General features: G+C 40.4%; 1 protein-coding gene and 1 non-coding gene across 6 annotated transcripts in view; both read right to left on the minus strand.

Moving 5' to 3' along the window:
* The window catches only part of CORO7 (coronin 7), an 86,443-nt gene that overhangs the window by 55,391 nt on the left and 11,937 nt on the right, over positions 1-19,115 (minus strand). For all 5 annotated transcript variants that reach the window (XM_049902983.1, XM_049902980.1, XM_049902982.1 and 2 more), the window contains one exon: positions 8,114-8,190. In XM_049902983.1, the coding sequence (XP_049758940.1) occupies positions 8,114-8,190 (77 nt within the window). The remainder of the gene's footprint in view (positions 1-8,113; positions 8,191-19,115) is intronic.
* On the minus strand, positions 6,334-6,440 carry LOC126087596 (U6 spliceosomal RNA). The gene has a single exon (XR_007519779.1). It is a non-coding gene; the product is annotated as a U6 spliceosomal RNA (small nuclear RNA).

Raw genomic sequence — 19,115 nt, forward strand, 5'->3', positions numbered from 1 at the left:
ATGCAGGGATGGTTCAACATTAGAAAAACAATTAATGTAATCCAACATGTAAACAAAAGACAAGAATCACATGATTTTCTCAATTGATGCAGCAAAGGCATTTGAAAAAGTTCTAAACCCATTCATGATAAAAGCTCTCAACAAAATATGAACAGAAGGGAAATTCCTCAGCATAATAAAGGGCATTTATACAAAGCCAACAGTCAACATCACCCTGAATGGAGAGAGCCTGAAACATTCCCGTTGAGATCGGGAACCAGACAAGGATGCCCTTTATCACCACTCTAATTCAACATTGTGCTGGAGGTCCTGGCCAGGGCAATTAGGCTAGATAAAGAAATAAAGGGCATCCAGATTGGTAAGGAAGAAGTAAAAGTATGTCTATTTGCAGATGACATGATTTTATACACAGAAAACCCTAAAGAATCTTCAAAAAAACTACTGAAACTAATAGAAGAGTTCTGTAGAGAATTGGGATACAAGATAAACATACAAAAATCAGTTGGATTCCTCTACGCCAACAAAAAGAACCTTGAAGAGGAAATCACCAAATCAATACTAGTTACAACAGTCCCCAGGAAGATAAAATACTTAGGAATAAATCTTCAGGAATATAAAAGATCTATACAAAGAAAACTACAACACACTACTTAAAGAAACAAAAAGAGATCTACGTAAGTGAAAAACACACCTTGCTCATGGATAGGAGGGCTTAACATTGTCAAAATGTCTATTCTACCAAAAGCCATCTATAGATACAATGCAATTCAGATCCAAATTCCAATGACACTTTTTAATGAGATAGAGAAACAAATCACCAACTTCATATGGAAGAGAAAGAGGCCCCAGATAAGTAAAGCATTTCTGAAAAAAAAGAACAAAGTGGGAGGTCTCACTCTACCTGATTTTAGAACCTAATATATATACTGCCACAGTAGTCAAAGCAGCCTGGTACTGGTACAACAACAGATATATGGACCAACGAAACAGAATTGAGAATCCAGACATAAATCCATCCACATATGAGCAATTGATATTTGACAAAGGTCCAAAGTCAGTTAAATCGGGAAAAGACAGTCTTTTTAACAAATGGTGCTGGCATACCTGGATATCCATCTGCAAAAAAATGAAACAAGGCCCACAGCTCACACCATGCACAAAAACAAATTCAAAATGCAACAAAGACCTAAATATAAAATCTAAAACGATAAAGATCATGGGAGAAAAAATACGGACAACATTAGGAGCCCTAATACATGGCATGAAGAGTATACAAAACATTACTAACAATGCAGAATAGAAACTATATAAGTGGGAGCTCCTAAAAATCAAACTCCTATGCTCATCCAAAGACTTCACCAAAAAAGTAAGATTATCTACAGATTGGGAAAACATCTTTAGCTATGACATTTCTGATCAGCACCTGATCTCTAAAGTCTACATGATACTGCAAAAACTCAACTACAAAAAGACAAATAACCCAGTTAAAAAATGGGCAAAAGATACGAACAGGCACTTCATTAAAGAAGACATTCAGGTAGCTAACACATACATGAGGAAGTGCTGACAAGCATTAGCCATTAGAGAAATGCAAATCAAAACTACAATGAGATTCCATCTCACTCCAACAAGGCTGGCATTAATCCAAAAAACACAAAATAATAAATGTTGGCGAGGTTGTAGAGAGACTGGAACACTTAAAATGGTACAACCACTTTGGAAATAGATTTGGTGCTTCCTTAAAAAGCCAGAAATAGAACTACCATTCAATCCAGCAATCTCACTCCTTGGAACATATCCTAGAGAAAGAAGAGCCTTTACACGAACAGATATATGCACACTCATGTTCACTGCAGCACTGTTTACAACAGCAAAAAGATGGAAGCAACCAAGGTGCCCATCAACAGATGAATGGATAAATAAATTATGGTATACTCACACAATGGAATATTACACATCAATGAAGACCAATGATGAATCCATGAAACATTTCATAACATGGAGGAAGCTGGAAGGCATTATGCTGACTGAAATCAGTTTCAAAAAGACAAATATTTTATAAGACCACTATTATAAAAACTTGAGAAATATTTTAAACAAAGAAGACTATATTCTTTGATGGTTACGAGAAGGGGGACAAATGGAGGGAGGGGGAGGAGTTTTCACTAATTAGATAGTAGATAAGAACTATTTTAGGTGAAGGGAAAGACAACACACAATACAGGTGAGGTCAGCACAACTGGACTAAACCAAAAGCAAAGAAGTCTCCTGAATAAACTGAATGCTTCAAAGGCCAGCGTAGCAGGGGCAGAGGTTTAACAACCATGGTTTCAGGGGACATCTAAGTCAACTGGCATAATAAAATCTATTAAGGTAACATTCTGCATCCTACTTTGGATAGTGGCATCTGGGGTCTTAATCGCTAGCAAGCGGCCACCTAAGATGCATCAGTGGGTCTCAACCCACCTGGAGCAAAGGAGAATGAAGAACACCAAAGACACAAGGTAATTATGAGCCCAGGAGACAGAAAGGGCCACATAAACCAGAGACTACATCAGCCTGAGACCAGAAGAACTAGATGGTGCCCAGCTACAACGGATGACTACCCTGACAGGGAATGCTTAGAGAACCCCTGACGGAGCAGGAGAGCAGTGGGATGCAGACCCCAAATTCTCGTAGAAAGATCAGACTTAATGGTCTGACTGAGACTAGAAGGACCCCAGTGGTCATGGTCCCCAGACCTTCTGTTAGACCAAGACAGGAACCATTCCCACAGCCAACTCTTCAGACAGGGATTGGACTGGACAATGGGATAGAAAATGAAACTGGTGAAGAGTGATCTTCTTAGATCAAGTCGACACATGAGACTATGTTGGCATCTCCTGTCTGGAGGGGAGATGGAAGGGCGGAGGGGGTGGGAAGCTGGCCAAATGGACACAAAGAGAGTGGAGGGAAGGAGTGTGCTGTCTCATCAGGGGGAGAGTAATTAGGAGTATATAGGAGCAAGGTGTTTATAAACTTTTGTACGAGAGACTGACTTGATTTGTAAACTTTCACTTAAATCATGTTAAAATTAAAAAAAAAATTTCATTGGTATTTAGATCGGGACTGCATTGTATTTATCAATTGCTTTGGGTAGAATTGTCATTTTCACAATGTTGAGTCTACCTATGCATGAGCATGGTGTGTTTTTCCATTTAAGTAGAATCTTTTGGTTTCTTGCAATAGTGTTCTGTAGTTTTTTTTTTTGTATAAGTCCTTTATATCCCTGGTTAGATGTATTCCTAAGGATTTTATTTTTTTAGTGGCTATTATACACGGTATTGTTTTCATGATTTCCGTTTCATCGTTCTCTTTATTGGTGCATAGGAATCCAAATGATTTTTATGTGTTTATCTTATATCCTGCTGCTCTGCTGAATCTATTAATTCCAGTGGTTTTCATGTGAAGTCTTTTGGGTTTTCTATGTATAATATCATATCAGCAAATAGGGACAGTTTAACTTCTTGCCAATTTGGATGCCCTTTATTTCTGTTTCTTGCCTTATTGCTCTAGGTAGGACTTTCCAGCACAATGTTAAATAGGAATGGTGATAAAGGGCATCCTTGTCTTGTTCCTGTTATGAAGGGGAATGTTTTCAGCCTCTCCTCATTAAGAATGATGTTGGCTGTTGGTTTTGCATAGATGCCCTTTATTATGTTGAGATATTTCCCTTATATACCTATTTTATTGAGAGTTTTTATCAGGACTGGGTGTTGGACCTTGTCAAATGCGTTTTCCGCATCGCTAGGATGATCATGTGATTTTCCTTCCTTTTATTTATGTGGTGGATTACATTGATTGGTTTTCAAATGCTGAACCATCCTTGCATACCTGGTGTCATAGGCTGAATTATGTCCCTCCCAAAATGTGTGTATCAACTTGGTTAGGTCCTGATTCCCAGTATTGTGTGGTTATCCTCCATATTGTGATGGTAATTTGACGTTGAGAGAATTAGGGTGGGATTATAACACCACCTTTACTAAGGTCCCCTCCCTGATTCAAGGTAAAGGGGGTTTCCCTGGGGTGTGGCTCAAGGGATAAGAGGAAAGTGAAGCAAGCAGAGAGTTGGGGACCTTATACCACCAAGAAAGCCGCACCTTTGGACCTGGGGTCCCTGTGCCTGAGGAGCTCCTCAACCATAAGGACAAGGAACTTCATCCAGTGCCAAGAGAAAGAGAAAGCCTTCCCCTGGAGCGGACACCCTGAGTTTGGACTTGTTACCTACTAGACTGTGAGAAAATAAGTATCTCTTTGTTAAAGCACTCACTTGTGCTATTTCTGTTATAGCAGTACTAGATGACTAAGACACCTGGTATGAATTCTACTTGGTCATGGTATATTATTTTTTTGATATGATGCTGAATTCTATTGGCTAGAATTTTGTCGAGAATTTTTGCATTTATGTTCATGTGAGATACTGGTCTGTAATTTTCTTTTTTTTTGTGGTGTCTCTGCCTGGTTTTGGTATGAGAGTTATGTGGCTTCATAGAATCAATTTGGAAGTATCGCTTCCTTTTCTATGTTCTGAAACAGTTTGAGTAGTACTGGCGTAAGCTCTTCTCTGAATGTTCTGAAACAGTTTGAGTAGTACTGGTGTAAGCTCTTCTCTGAATGTTTGGTACAGTTCTCCCCTGAAGCCCTCTGGGCCAGAGCTTTTTGTTGGGTTTTTTTTTTAATTACCTTTTCAATCTCTTAAGGGTCTGTTCAGATTCTCAACATCGTTTTGTGTTAATCTGGATCAGTAATGTGTTTCTAGAAATATGTGTATTTCCTCTAGGTTTTCAAATTTTTTGGAGTATAGTTTTTTATACTACTACTCTTATTACGATCTTTTTTATTTTAGTTGAGTCTGTTGTAATGTCCCCCATTTTATTTCATATTTGGGTTATTTGCGTCCTCTCGTGTTTTTCTTTTGTCAGTTTAACCAGCGGTTTGTTGATTTTGTTGATCCCTTCAAAGCACCAACTTCTGGTTTTGTTGAGTCTTTCTATTGTTTTTCTATTCTCTATGTCATTTATTTCAGCTCTGATCTTTATTGTTTCCTTTCTTCTGGTGGCTATGGGATTCGTTTGCTATTCTCTATTTGTTCAAGTTGTGTAGCTAATGTTTGATTTTGTCCCTTCTTTTTTGATGTGTGCATCTATTGCTATAAATTGACTTCTGAACACTGCCTTTGCTGTGTCCCAAAGGTTTTGGTATGATGTGTTTTTATTCTCATTTGATTCTAAGAATTTTTTTTATTCCATCTCTGATTTCTTCTATTAATAAAAAAAAAAAATTACCCAGTGGTTTTTAAGCAGGGTGTTATTCAGTTTCCATGTAATTGACTTTTTTCCTTGCTCTTTCTGTTAATTTCTACTTCCGATGGCATTGTGGTCAGAGAAGACACTTTGTATTATCTCAATGTTTTGGATTTTGTTGAAGGTTGCTCTGTGGCCTAAGATGTGGTCTATTCTGGAGAACGTTCCCTGTGTATTGGAAAACAATGTTTACTTTGCAACTTTTGGGTGGAGTGTTCTATATATGTCTATGAGGTCAAGTTGGCTCTTTGTGCTCTTTAGCTCTCCTGTATCTTTTCTGAGTTTCTTTCCAGATGTTCTGTCCTTTTTTGAGAATGGTATGTTGAAGTCTCCTACTATGATTGTGAAACTGTCAATTTCTCTTTTCAGTGCTGTTAAGAGTTTGTTTTATGTATTTTGAAGCCCCGTTACGGGGTGTGTAAATGTTTATTATGGTTAAGTTTTCATGATGGATTGTTCCTTTAATTATTATACAGTGTCCCTATTTGTCTTTTATGGTGGATTTCATTATAAAGTCTATTTTATGAGATTAGTATTGCCACTCCTACTCTTTTTTGGTAGTTATTTGCTTGATATATTTTTTCTATCCTTCGATTTTTAGTAAATATATATCTGGTTCTAAAGTGTGTCTCTTGTAGACAGCATATTGTTTTTTAAATCAATTCTGTCACTATCTCTTTATAAAGGGTGCATTTAGGCCATTTACATTCAGTGTAATTACTGATGGGTACAAGTTTATTGCTGTCATTTTATAGTGCTTTTTTTTGTGGCGCTGACAGTTTGTTCCTCGTTCTCTTCTGTGCTGAATTCCTTTTTTTTGTGGATTTCTTTTCCGTTTCTTTTTCTAGATTTTCTTTATATAGAAGCTTTATGATTTTCCTCTTTATTTTGATGAGTAGGTTTGTTAAGTTTCTTTGTGGTTACCCTTAAACTTACCTTATCTTTCTAGGTTTGAACCAGTGTATTTTTATTTGGTATTGCCTTGCCTTCCAAAAATATGGAATGCTTCATGAATTTGCACGTCATCTTTGTACAGGGGCCATGCTAATCTGCTCTGTATCGTTCCAATTTTACTATACGTGCTGACAAAGCAAGCACCTGGGTTAGCTCTTAACATTGCTCCACAGCCCAAGGTTCAGTTAGACAGAGAGATATCAGACAGAGAGACAAACAGACAACAGAGAACGACAGGAACAGGGAGAGAGAAACAGACACAGGACAGACAGAGGGACAGAGACATAGGACAGCAAAAGACAGTAAGAGACAGACAAGGACAGAGAGAGAGGAAAAAAAGACAGAGACAGGACAGCAAGAGACAAAGAGAAGACAATGAGAGAAGAGACATACAGACAGACGGGAACAGAGAGAGACAGAGGCCAGTGGGCAACATGCAGGCTGGCCCACACTGCAGCCACTCTGGGAGACAGGGATCATGGTCCAAACCCCCAGGACGTGGCAGAAGTCTGGGACAGAGGGAGGGGCTCTGGATGAGACTGTGTCTCTGTTGGTAGCTAGGCAACCACTTCCTACCCCTCTATTCTTTGAGAAGCAGGGCCAGAGAAAAGCAGTGTGGCCAGATGGCCTCTCACCCAGGACTTCCTGCAAACATGTGGGGGACATGCTGAATGTGAGTATAAACAGCGTCCACATGCAGTACCTGGCTGGAGGACCTATGCAGAATGTGAGTTCAGCTGCAGTGCCCAGGTTGTGCGGAAGGCTGGCGCACCCTCTAGTGGCCACCTACTGCAACCTGGGCCTGGGGAGCCCGGGCAAAGAATGGGGGTGGGTCCACACCAAGAGGGGCAAAATAAGTCAGACTAGGCCACGATGTTTCCCTGAGACCGGGAAGCCCCCACAAGTGGATGGTGTACAGAGGGAGGGGAAGCTCTAGAGGAAGAACCCCACTGCCTCTCCCCAGCCAGTTGGCCCTGGGAAACCCTCTCCCCAGGGAAACTCAGACTAAAGCAGGGCCAACCACTGGCAGAGAGACTCAGGAGCCCTTGTGCTGAGTGGTTGGGGTCCAGCCACCAGATCCACCACATGACCAGGAGACACTCATAAAGTCGAAGGGTGACCCTCAGCCCCTGTAAACCTATGGGCACCTCCACCTGGTCTGCAGTCACATGAGATGCTCCCATCTCTGTACAGTTATCCAAGAACTGCCATGTTTGATCCGTCGACCTGGATCCCAAAGAATCCCCTTTACAGCAAAAGAGGTGCCATAGTGGACACATGGCCATGGACCCCACTGGTCCTAGCAAATGCTGAGGGGGCCAACTTAGAAAGGAAGCAATAAGGATGAGACACCACCAGCATGCCTCATACGGACTCCATCTGGAGCATCATATGCCGCTGTGTCTCCACAAGTGGAACCCGAGTCCAGGAGCCTATGTGTGGGGGTGTCTCCACTGAACATCACCTCCAGCAACCCACTCAGGACATTTGTGCCTCTCGGCCCCCCAGCTGCAGGGTCTTTGGGTCCAAAGGGAAGATCTTTCACTGGAAAACAGGGGCAGTTCCACGGCCTTTACACTGTGGCCACCACCTCCCCACTTCTGTCTCCTGGTGGCAAGAGACCAGCAGGCAGGCAAGACGCCGCCGGCTGGAGGTAGCACGCTGTGCCCCTCAACAGCACGAGCTTGGCAGGACAGGTCTTCCGATGGCACAGGTTCCCCTGTAGATCATACTCCCTGACAGGACAGCCCCCAGAGGTACTCCTTCAGTGCCCCAGTGACCTCAACTGCAATCCCAGGTACCACCTGCCCACTCACCTTGCATGCTGTGCCCAGGAGAGCACCATCCCGGCTCCACGCAGCACTCTGCACCAGGTCCCCGTGGGCGGCCAGTTCTGTGGAGAAGTGGCCAAAGTCAGGAAGGGTCCAGGATCCCCCACTCTGTCCCAGACAATGAAGGCTCAGGGAGGGAGTGCAGGTGAGCCTGGCCTGGGGCAATGACAACAGCTCCAAGTGTCTCTTCTGGCCAGGGGTAGTGAGGGAGGAGCCATCAGGCCTGTTCTACCTGCTCCAAGGGGAGGGGTTTCCTCCTCCAACCCTACCCACACCAGGCCATGCTTCCACACAAAAGCCTTCCCAGGCTTCCTACTCCTTTGCCTGGCTCTCACTTCCCACCTAGGCTTATTCCCAGTGACCCCCTGGCACTCTCTTCAGACTGAGTAGCACAAGCCCACGGACTTGCCATACTCACTCCCACTCTGGGCCTCTGCTCCTGTCCTCTCTGTAGTGCGGAGTTTTAAAACACATCCACACATTTTTTCACACTCTTCCCCTCAAAACGTGGAGCCTAACCTCTCTCCTCTTGAGCTTGACTTGATGATTTGTCCCTAACAAAGAAATCTAGCAGAAGTGATGGTATATGACTCCCAAAGCTAAATGTCATAAAAGATATTGTGGCTTCCTCCTTGCTCCCTCTCTGTTGGATTATTCCCTCCGGGAGAAGCAGCCTCAATACTGTCAGGGCACTCAAGCAGCTGGTGGAGAGGCCCACCCAGGGAGGAACTGATGCCTCCAGCCAACAGTCTGCACTGTGTGAGGGGGTCATCTTGGAAGCAGATCCCCCAGCCCCAGGCAAGCCTCTGGATGACTGCAGCCCTGGACCACATGTTTTTTTTTTTTAAATAAATTTATTTCATTTTTTAAAATTGTTCTTAAAACATACACTGCAGAACTTAAACCAATTCAACAATTTCTACATGTACAAATCAGTGACATTGATTACATTCTTCAAAAGGTACCATTCTCACGCTCCTTTTCTGAACTGTTTCTGCCCCACTGATATAAACTCACTGATCCCTAAGTTTCCTATGTAATCTTGTGAGTTACTGTTGTAAATTAGGCCCCATACACATAGTTTTTAAAGATGTTCAAGGCAGACATTCTTCACCAACTAAACTAAACTATTCCTTGTTTTAAAGAATACTTCAGGGGATATTTTTTGTTTAAGGTTTAAAAATTACATCAATGACAGATTGGAGGGGAGATGGGAGGGTAGAGGGGGTTAGAAACTGGCAAAACGGTCACAAAAGGAATGACTGGAAAGAGGGAGCGGGCTGACTCATTACAGGGAGGGTAAGTGGGAGTATGTACTAAGGTGTATATAAGTTTATATATGAGAGACTGACCTGATTTGTAAACTTTCACTTAAAGCACAATAAAAATTATTTTAAAAAAAATTACGTCAATGCACTAGCTTTGGGGGTTCGTCAAGCCAAAAGAGCTCCAGAAAATCTGGATTCCATGAAAATTTCAAATTCTCTTCTGTATTTCCCTCCTTTTGATCAGGAGTCTTCTACAGATTCTTTTATCAAAATGTTGATTAATGGTATCCCAACAAATTTGAAAACCTAAAGGAAATGGACAAATTTCTAGAAATACACTATCTACCTGAACTAACACAAACAGAGGTAGAACAACTAAATAAACCCATAACAAAAGAAGAGATTGAAGAGGTAATTAAAAAACTCCCAAGAACAAAAAAAAAAAGCCCTGGGCCTGACAGCCTCACTGGAGAATTCAAGCAAACTTTCAGAGAAGAGTTAACATCCATATTACAAAAGGTATTTTAGAACATAGAAAAGAATGGAATACTCCCAAACTCATTCTATGAAGCCAGCATAACCCTGATATCAAAACCAGATAAACACAGCACAAAAAAAGAAAACCACAGATCAATATCCCTCATGAACTTAGATCCAAAATCCTCAACAAAATTCTAGCTAACAGAATTCAATAACATATCAAAAAAATAATTCAACCATGACCAAGTGCGATTCATACCAGCTATGCAGGGATGGTTCAACATTAGAAAAACAATCAATGTAATCCATCACATTAATAAAACAGAAGACAAGAACCACATGATCTTATCAATTGACAAAGAAAAGGCATTTGACAAAGTCCAACAGCCATTCATGATAAAAAATCTCACCAAAATAGGAATACAAGAGAAATTCTTCAACATAATAAAAGGCATTTATACAAAGCCAACATCATCCCAAATGCAGAGCGTCTGAAAGCATTCCCGTTCAGAACAGACAAGGATGTCCTTTATCACCACTCTTATTCAACATTGTGCTCAAGGTCCTAGCCAGAGCAATAAGGTAACAACAAGAAACAAGGGTATCCAAATTGGTAAGGAAGAAGTAAAAGTATCCCTTTTTGTAAATGATATGATCTCATACACCGAAAACCCAAAAGTATACACAAGAAAACCACTGGAACTAATAGAAGATTTCAGCAAAGTATCAATTCTGACTCAGAGCGACCCTACAGGACAGAGTAGAACTGCCGATAGGGTTTCCACGGAGCACCTGGTGGATTCGAACTGCCGACCTTTTGGTTAGCAGCCAGAGATCTTAACCACTATGTCACCAGGGTTTCCTCATTAGCCATTAGAGAAATGCAAATCAAAATTACAATGAGATACCGTCTCACCCCAACAAGGCTAGCATTAATACAAAATAATAAATGTTGGTGAGGTTGTGGAGAGACTGTAACACTTATAAACTCCTGGTGGGAATGTAAAATGGTACAACCACTTTGGAAATTGATATGGCACTTCCTGAAACAGCTGGAAATAGAAGTACCATACAATCCAGCAATCCCGCGTCTTGGAACATACCCTAGAGAAATAAGAGATGTCACACGAATATATACATGTACATCCATGTTCACTGCAGCGAAGTTCACAACTGCAAAAAGATGGAAACAACCTTGGCGCCCATCAACAGATGAATGCATAAACAAACTATGGTATATACACACAATGGAATACTACACAACAATAAAGAACAACGATGAATCTGCGAAACATCTCAAAACATGGATGAATCTGTAAGGTGTTATCCTGAGTGGAATGAGTCAGTGGCAAAAAGACAAATATTCTATGAGACTACTATTGTAAGAACTCAAAAAAGGTTAAGAAGGCAGAGCCAAGATGGTGGACCAGTCAGACACTTCTGGTGATCCCTCTTACGACAAAGACCCAAAAAAACAAGTGAAACGATTATATTATGACATGTGAGGAACCCTGAACATCAAAGGCAAAATTAGAAAATGACCGAACAGCAGGGGGAGAAAGAGTTCAGAGGAGGAGAGGAGTTGCCGGACCTGAATCGCCAGGAACCTTCACAGGCACTATTCCCTGGAAAGACTGCAGCGGGGCTACTGGTAGCATTCCGGACACGATTTTCTCAGCGAGAGACAGCCAGCCGCACAGCCTACTCAAACCTCCAGAACGAGAGAAGAATGGCGCTCTCGGCAAAATCTAAGTACTTGTGTTGATTTCACCGTGCCTCCAGCTCCTAAGCCAACTTCAGTGGCTGTAGATTTCCCTAGACCTGAGATAGGCCCTGATGGGTGCCTTGAGCCATTCTCTTGGCCTTGGAAAAGGAATAAATTCACAGTTCGGGGGAAAGATAATCTGCCAGCTCCAGTAAGATGGGGAGCTCTGGACAGTAGCAGCTCCTGTCCAGGCATAAATGGTCCATGGACTTTGAATACCTTTCCCCCTGCATGGACTTGTGTACCCCTATTTCAGGAAAATAGGCCCTTGTTGGCGGATTGCAACAGTTTTGGCTACGCGGTAGAGGGTGGGTGTTTGATGTTTCACACCGCTTTGCCTATTAAACAGGGTCCTCATCTACCCACATCATGGGCCTAAGGGCTGGTGGCTCCACCCATATCACCTAGCCATTCACGACAGGGGTCCAAGGATAACTGGCACCTCCCAGTCCTTACAACCAAAAGCATTGGCTACCCATGGTCCATCTGCAGAACCCACCCACCTGTGTGCTCTAAGGAACAAAGATGCGCTTTTCACATAGACACTCGAGGGACAGTTGACAGCCCCCTGCCTTGTTCAGAGCATGATCCCCTGCTGCAACCAGATACCTGTACCTATACCAATCACCCCTGCCCCTCTAAGACTGTAGGACAGAGCCTGTATCACAAACTTGATGACCAACTACCTGGATACCTGAGCTGAATCCATACAAAAAAAGTGAATGGACTCGTAGCCATCTGGTGACACGACATTAGTTTCAAAGGCGAAAATCATCAAGCTACCTCACTTAAGTAGCCTACTTGGGCATAGCAAAACAAAACAAAGCAAGAAGACAGGTAACAGCAAGCAAACATAAAATAAACTAATATGATACCTCACAGATTGCTTGGAGACAACGCTCAATATCAAATCACATGAAGAATCAGACCACGATTACTTCAACAAGCTCTCAAAACAAAGAATCAAAGAATCTTATGGATGCAGGTGCCTTCCTGGAATTACCAGATGCAGAATACAAAAGATTAATATACAGAACTGTTCGAGACATTTGGAAGGAGATCAGGCAAAATGCAGAACAAGCCAAGGAAGACACAGATAAAGCAGCTGAAGAAATTAAAAAGGTTATTCAAGAATATAATGAAAAATTCAATAAGCTGCGAGAATCCACAGAGAGACAGCAATCAGAAATACAGGAGATTAACAATAAAATCACAGAATTAGACAACTCAGTAGAAAGTGAGATGAACAGAATGGAAGAACAAGGCAGAATTTGTGAGACTGAAGATAAAACACTTGGCACCAATACAGTTGAAGAAAAATCAGGTAAAAGAATTAAAAAAAAAAAATGAAGAAACCCTAAGAATCATGTGGAAGTCTATCAAGAGAAATAACCTACAAGTGACCGGAATACCAGAACATGGAGGGATAACAGAAAATACAGAGAGAATTGTTGAAGATTTGTTGGCAGAAAACTTCCCTGATATGGTGAAAGATGAGAAGGTATCTATTCAAGATGCTCATCGAACTCCATGTAAGGTAGATCTCAAAAGACAGTCACCAAGTCACATTATAATCAAACTTGCCAAATCAAAGATAAACAGAGAATTTTAAGAATGGCTAGCGATAAGCGAAAAGTCACCTACCAAGGAAGTTAATAAGAATAAGCTCAGACTACTTGGCAGAAACCACACAGGCAAGAAGGCAATGGGATGACTTACATAAAGCATTGAAGGAAAAATATTACCAGCCCAGAATCATATGTCCAGAAAAACTCTCTCTCAAATATGAGAGCAAAATTAGTACATTTCCAGATAAAAAGAAGTTTAGGGAACTCGTAAAAACCCAACCCAAACTACAAAAAATACTAAAGGGAGTTCTCTGGTTAGAAAATCAATAATATCAGATATCAACCCAAGACTAGAACACAGGACAGAGCAACCAGATGTCAACCCAGATAGGGAACTCACAAATATAAAGATGAAAAAATGCTCAAAACAGGAAACAGCGACATCATTATGTAAAAGAAGACAACATTAAAACCATAAAGAGGGACTAAGAAATGCAGTCATAGATCTTTCATATGAAGGAAGATAAGGTGATGTAAAGAAATAAAAGTTAAGTTTAAACTTAGAAAAAAAGGGGTAAATATTAAGGTAACCACAAAGAAGATTAATAATCCTACTCATCAAAATAAAATACAAGAAAAAACTATAGACTCAGCAGAAACAAAATCACAAAGAACAAACAGGAGGAATAGAAAATATATAAACTACTCAGCACAAAAAACTGGGAAAAAGAAACTATCAACAACACACACAAAAAAAAGACATCAAATGACAGCACTAAACTTATAACCATCCATAATTACGCTGAACGTAAACAGACTAAAGGCACCAATAAAGGGACAGAGAGTGGCAGAATGGATAAGAAAACACAATCTCTCTATACGCTGCCTACAAAAGACACACCTTAGACTTAGAGACGCTAACAAACTAAAACTCAAAAGAATGGAAAAAAATACATCAAGCAAACAACAATCAAAAAAGAGCAGGAGTGGCAATATTAATTTCTGACAAAACAGACCTTAAAGTTAAATCCACCACAAAGGATAAGGAAGGACACTATATAACGATTAAAGGGACAATACACCAGGAGAATATAAACATATTAAATATTTACACACCCAATGAAAGGGCTGCAAGATACATAAAACAAACTCTAACAGCATTGAAAAGTTAGACAGACAGCTCCACAATAACAGTAGGAGACGTCAACACACCACTTTCGGTGAAGGACAGAACATCCAGAAAGAAGCTCAATAAAGACATGGAAGATCTAAACGCCACAGTCAACCAAGCTGACCTCATAGACATGTACAGAACACTACATCCAACAGCAGCCAAGTATACTTTCTTTTCTAGCACACATAGAACATTCTATACGATAGACCGCATATTAGGTCATAAAGCAAGCCTTAGCAGAATCCAACACTGAAATATTACAAGGCATCTTCTCAGACCATAAGGCCATAAAAGTAGAAATAAAAAACGGAAAAAGCAGGGAAAAGAAATCAAACACTTGGAAACTGAACAATACCCTGCTCAAAAATGACTGGGTTATAGAAGACATTATGGATGGAATAAAGGAATTCATAGAATCCAATGAGAATGAAAACAATTCTTATCAGAACCTTTGGGATACAGCTAAAGCGATGCTCAGAGGTCAATTTATATCAATAAATGCACACATCCAAAAAAAAGAAAGGGCCAAAATCAAAGAATTATCCCTACAATTTGAACAAATAGAGAGCAACAAAAGAAACCCTTAGGCACCAGAAGAAAGCAAATAACAAAACTTAGAGCACAATTAAATGAAAGAGAACAAAAAAAAATTAAGAGTTAACAAGATCAAAAGCTGGTTTTTTGAAAAAACTAACAAAATTGATAAACCACTGGCCAAACTGACAAAAGAAAAACAGGAAATGAAGCCAATAACCCAAATAAGAAATGGGATAGGTGATATCACAATAGGCCCAACTGAAATTAACACAATCATATCAATCTACTATGAAAAAGTGTACTCTAACAAATTTGAAAACCTAGAAGAAATGGATGAATTTCTAGAAACACACTACCTACCTAAACTAACACAAACAGAGGTAGAACAAATAAATAAACCCATACCAAAGGAAGAGATTGAAACGAGAATTAAAAAACTCTCAACAGAAAAAAGCCTGGCCCAGAGGGCTTCACTGGAGAGCTCCACCAAACTTCCAAAGAGTTAACACCACTATCACTAAAGGTATTTCAGAGCACAGAAAAGGATGCAAACTCCCAAACTCATTCTATGAAGCCAGCATGTCCCTGATATCAAAACCAGGTAAAGACATTACAAAAAAAGGAAATTACAGACCTATATCCCTCATGAAATTAGATGCAAAAATCCTCAAGAAAATTCTAGCCAATAGAATTCAAAAAATATCAAAAACATATCAAAACAATAATTCACCATAACCCAGTGGGATTCATACCAGGTATGCAGGGATGGTTCAACATTAGAAAAACAATTAATGTAATCCATTATAAAAATAAAACAAAAGACAAGAACCACATGATCTTATCAATTGATGCAGAAAAGGCATTTGACAAAGTTCAACACCCATTCATGATAAAAACTCTCTGCAAAATAAGAACAGAGAGACAATTCCTCAACATAATGAAAGGCATTTATACAAAGCCAAGAGCCAAAATCATCCTAAATGGAGAGGGTCTGAAAGCATTCCCCTTGAGAATGGGAACCAGACAAAGATGCCCTTTATCACCACTCTTACGCAACATTGTGCTGGAGGTTCCAGCCAGAGCAATTAGGCTAGATAAAGAAATAAAGGGCATCCTGATTGGTAAGGAAGAAGTAAAAGTATCTCTATTTATAGATGCTATGATCTTATACACAAAAAACCCTACAGACTGCTCAAGAAAACTACTGAAACTAATACGAGATTTCAGCAGAGTATCAGAATACAAGATAAACACACAAAAATCACTTGGATTCCTCTACACCAACAAAAAGAACATCAAAGAAGAAATCAACAAATTGATACCATTTACAGTGGTCCCCAAGAAGATAAAATACCAGAGACGTAAAAGACCTATACAAAGAAAACTACAAGACACTACGGAAAGAAACCAAGAGAGACCTACATAAGTAGAAAAACATACCTTGCTCACGGATAGGAAGACTTAACGTTGTCAAAAGGTCTGTTCTACCAAAGACAATCTATAGATACAATGCAATTCTGATCCAAATTCCAATGACATTTTTTCACGTGACGGAGAAACAAATCACCAACTTCATATGGAAGGGAAAAAGCCCCTGGCTAAGTAAAGCATTACTGAAAAAGAAAAACAAAGCAGGAGGCCTCACCCCACCTGATTTTAGAGCCTATTATACAGCCACAGTAGTTAAAACAGCTTGGTACTGGTACAACCATAGATATATAGACCAATGGAGCAGAATTGAGAATCCACCTATGAGCAGCTGATATCTGACAAAGGCCCAACGTCAGTTAAATGGGAAAAAAAACAGTCTTTTTAACAAATGGTCCTGGCGTAACTGGATATCCATCTGCAAAAACATGCAACGAGGCCCATACCTCACACCATGCACAAAAACGAACCCATAATGGATCACAGACCTAAATATAAAATCTAAAACGATAAAGATCATGGAAGGAAAAACAGGGACAATGCTACCCACCAGGAGCCCTAAAACATGGCATAAACAGTATACAAAACATTACTAAAAATGCAGAAACACAAGAAGAGAAACAAGATAGCTGGAAGCTCCTGAAAATCAAACATCTATGCTCATCCAAAGACTTCACCAAAAGAGTGAAAGGACTACCTACAGACTGGGACAAAGTTTTTAGTTATGACATTTCTGATCAGCATCTGATCTCTAAAGTCTATATGATACTGCAAAAACTCAACAACAAAAAGACAAATAACCCAATTAAAAAATGGGCAAAAGACACGAACAGGCACTTCACTAAAGAAGACATTCAGGTAGCTAACACATACATGAGAAAATGCTCACCGTCATTAGTCATTAGAGAAATGCAAATCAAAACTACAATGAGATTTCATCTCACTCCAAGGCTGGCATTAATCCAAAAAACACAAAATAATAAATGTTGGAGAGGCTGTGGAGAGACTAGAACACTTATACACTGCTGGTTGGAATGTAAAATGGTACAAGCACTTTGGAAATTGATTTGGAGCTTCCTTAAAAAGCTAGAAATAGAACTACCATACGATCTAGCAATCCCATTCCTTGGAATATATCCTAGGGAAATAAGAGCCTTTACAGGAACAGATACATGCACACTCATGTTCATTGCACCACTGTTCACGATAGCAAAAAGACAGAAGCAACCAAGGTGCCCATCAATAGATGAATGGATATATTATGGTAAATTCACACAATGGAATACTACACATCGATGAAGAACAATGATGAATCCATGAAACATTTCGTAATATGGAGGAATCTGGAAGGCATTATGCTGAGTGAAATTAGTTGCAAGACAAATATTGTGTAAGACCACTATTATAAGAACTCAGTTTAAACAGAGAAGAAAATATTCTTTGATTGTTATGAGATTGGGGAGGGAGGCAGGGAGAGAGGTATTCACTAATTAGATAGTAGACAAGAACCATTTTAGGTGAAGGGAAAGGCAACACACAATACAGGAGAGGTCAGCACAACTGGGCTAAACCAAAGCAAAGCAGTGTCCTGAATAAACTGAACACTTCCAAGGCCAGTGTAACAGGGGCGGGGGTTTGGGGACCATGGTTTCAGGGGACATCTAGGTCAACTGGCATAATAAAATCTATTAAGAACACATTCTGTGTCTCACTTTGGAGAGTGGCGTCTGGGGTCTTAAATGCTAGCAAACAGCTATCTAAGATCCATCAATTGGTCTCAACCCACCTGGAGCAAAGGAGAATGAAGAACATCAAAAACACAAGGTAATTATGAGCCCAAGGGACAGAAAGGGCCACATAAATCAGAGACTACATCAGCCTTAGACCAGAAGAACTAGATGGTGCCCAGCTACAACCAATGACTGCCCTGACAGGGAAAACAACAGTGAACCCCTGAGGAAGCTGGAGAGCAGTGGGATGCAGACCTCAAATTCTCATAAGAAGACCAGATTAATGGTCTGACTGAGACTAGAAGGATCCCGGAGGTCACGGTCCCCAGATCTTCTGTTAGCCCAAGACAGGAACCATTCCCAAAGCCAACTCTTCAGACAGGGATTGGACTGGACTGTAGAATAGAAAATGATACTAGTTAGGAATGAAGTTCTTGGATCAAGTAGACACACTAGAGTATGTGGACAGCTCCTGTCTGGAGGGGAGATGAGAAGGCAGAGGGGTACAGAAGCTGGCTGACTGGACACGAAAATAAGAGGGTGGAAAGGAGTGTGCTGTCTCATTAGGGGGAGAGCAACTAGGAGTATGTAGCAAGGTGTATATAAATTTTTGTATGAGAGACTGACTTGATTTGTAAACTTTCACTTAAAGCACAATAGAAATTAAAAAAAAAAAAAAAAGCACTGATTGATCAATACCAATAGGGGATATAGTTAAAGCAATGGGTATGAAGTACATACAAATGCTAGCTACTGAGTTTGAGTGCTGAGAAGAATAAAGTCATTTCCTTCTTGCTATACCTTTGTGGGGAAACCCTGGTGGCATAGCGGTTAAGTGCTCTGGCTGCTAACCAGTTTGAATCCACCAGGTGCTCTTTGGAAACTCTACAGGGCAGTTCTACCCCATCCTATGGGGTCACTATGAGTTGGAATCAACCTGATGGTAATGGATTTTCTTTGTTAGTGTTATACCTTTATGTATTATCAAAGTCCTTTAACAAACATGTTTAATTTTTATAATAAAAAATTGGAAAAGA

Source organism: Elephas maximus, chromosome 12 (genome assembly GCF_024166365.1).
Source record: "Elephas maximus indicus isolate mEleMax1 chromosome 12, mEleMax1 primary haplotype, whole genome shotgun sequence".
In the NCBI taxonomy this organism is placed as follows: domain Eukaryota; kingdom Metazoa; phylum Chordata; class Mammalia; order Proboscidea; family Elephantidae; genus Elephas; species Elephas maximus.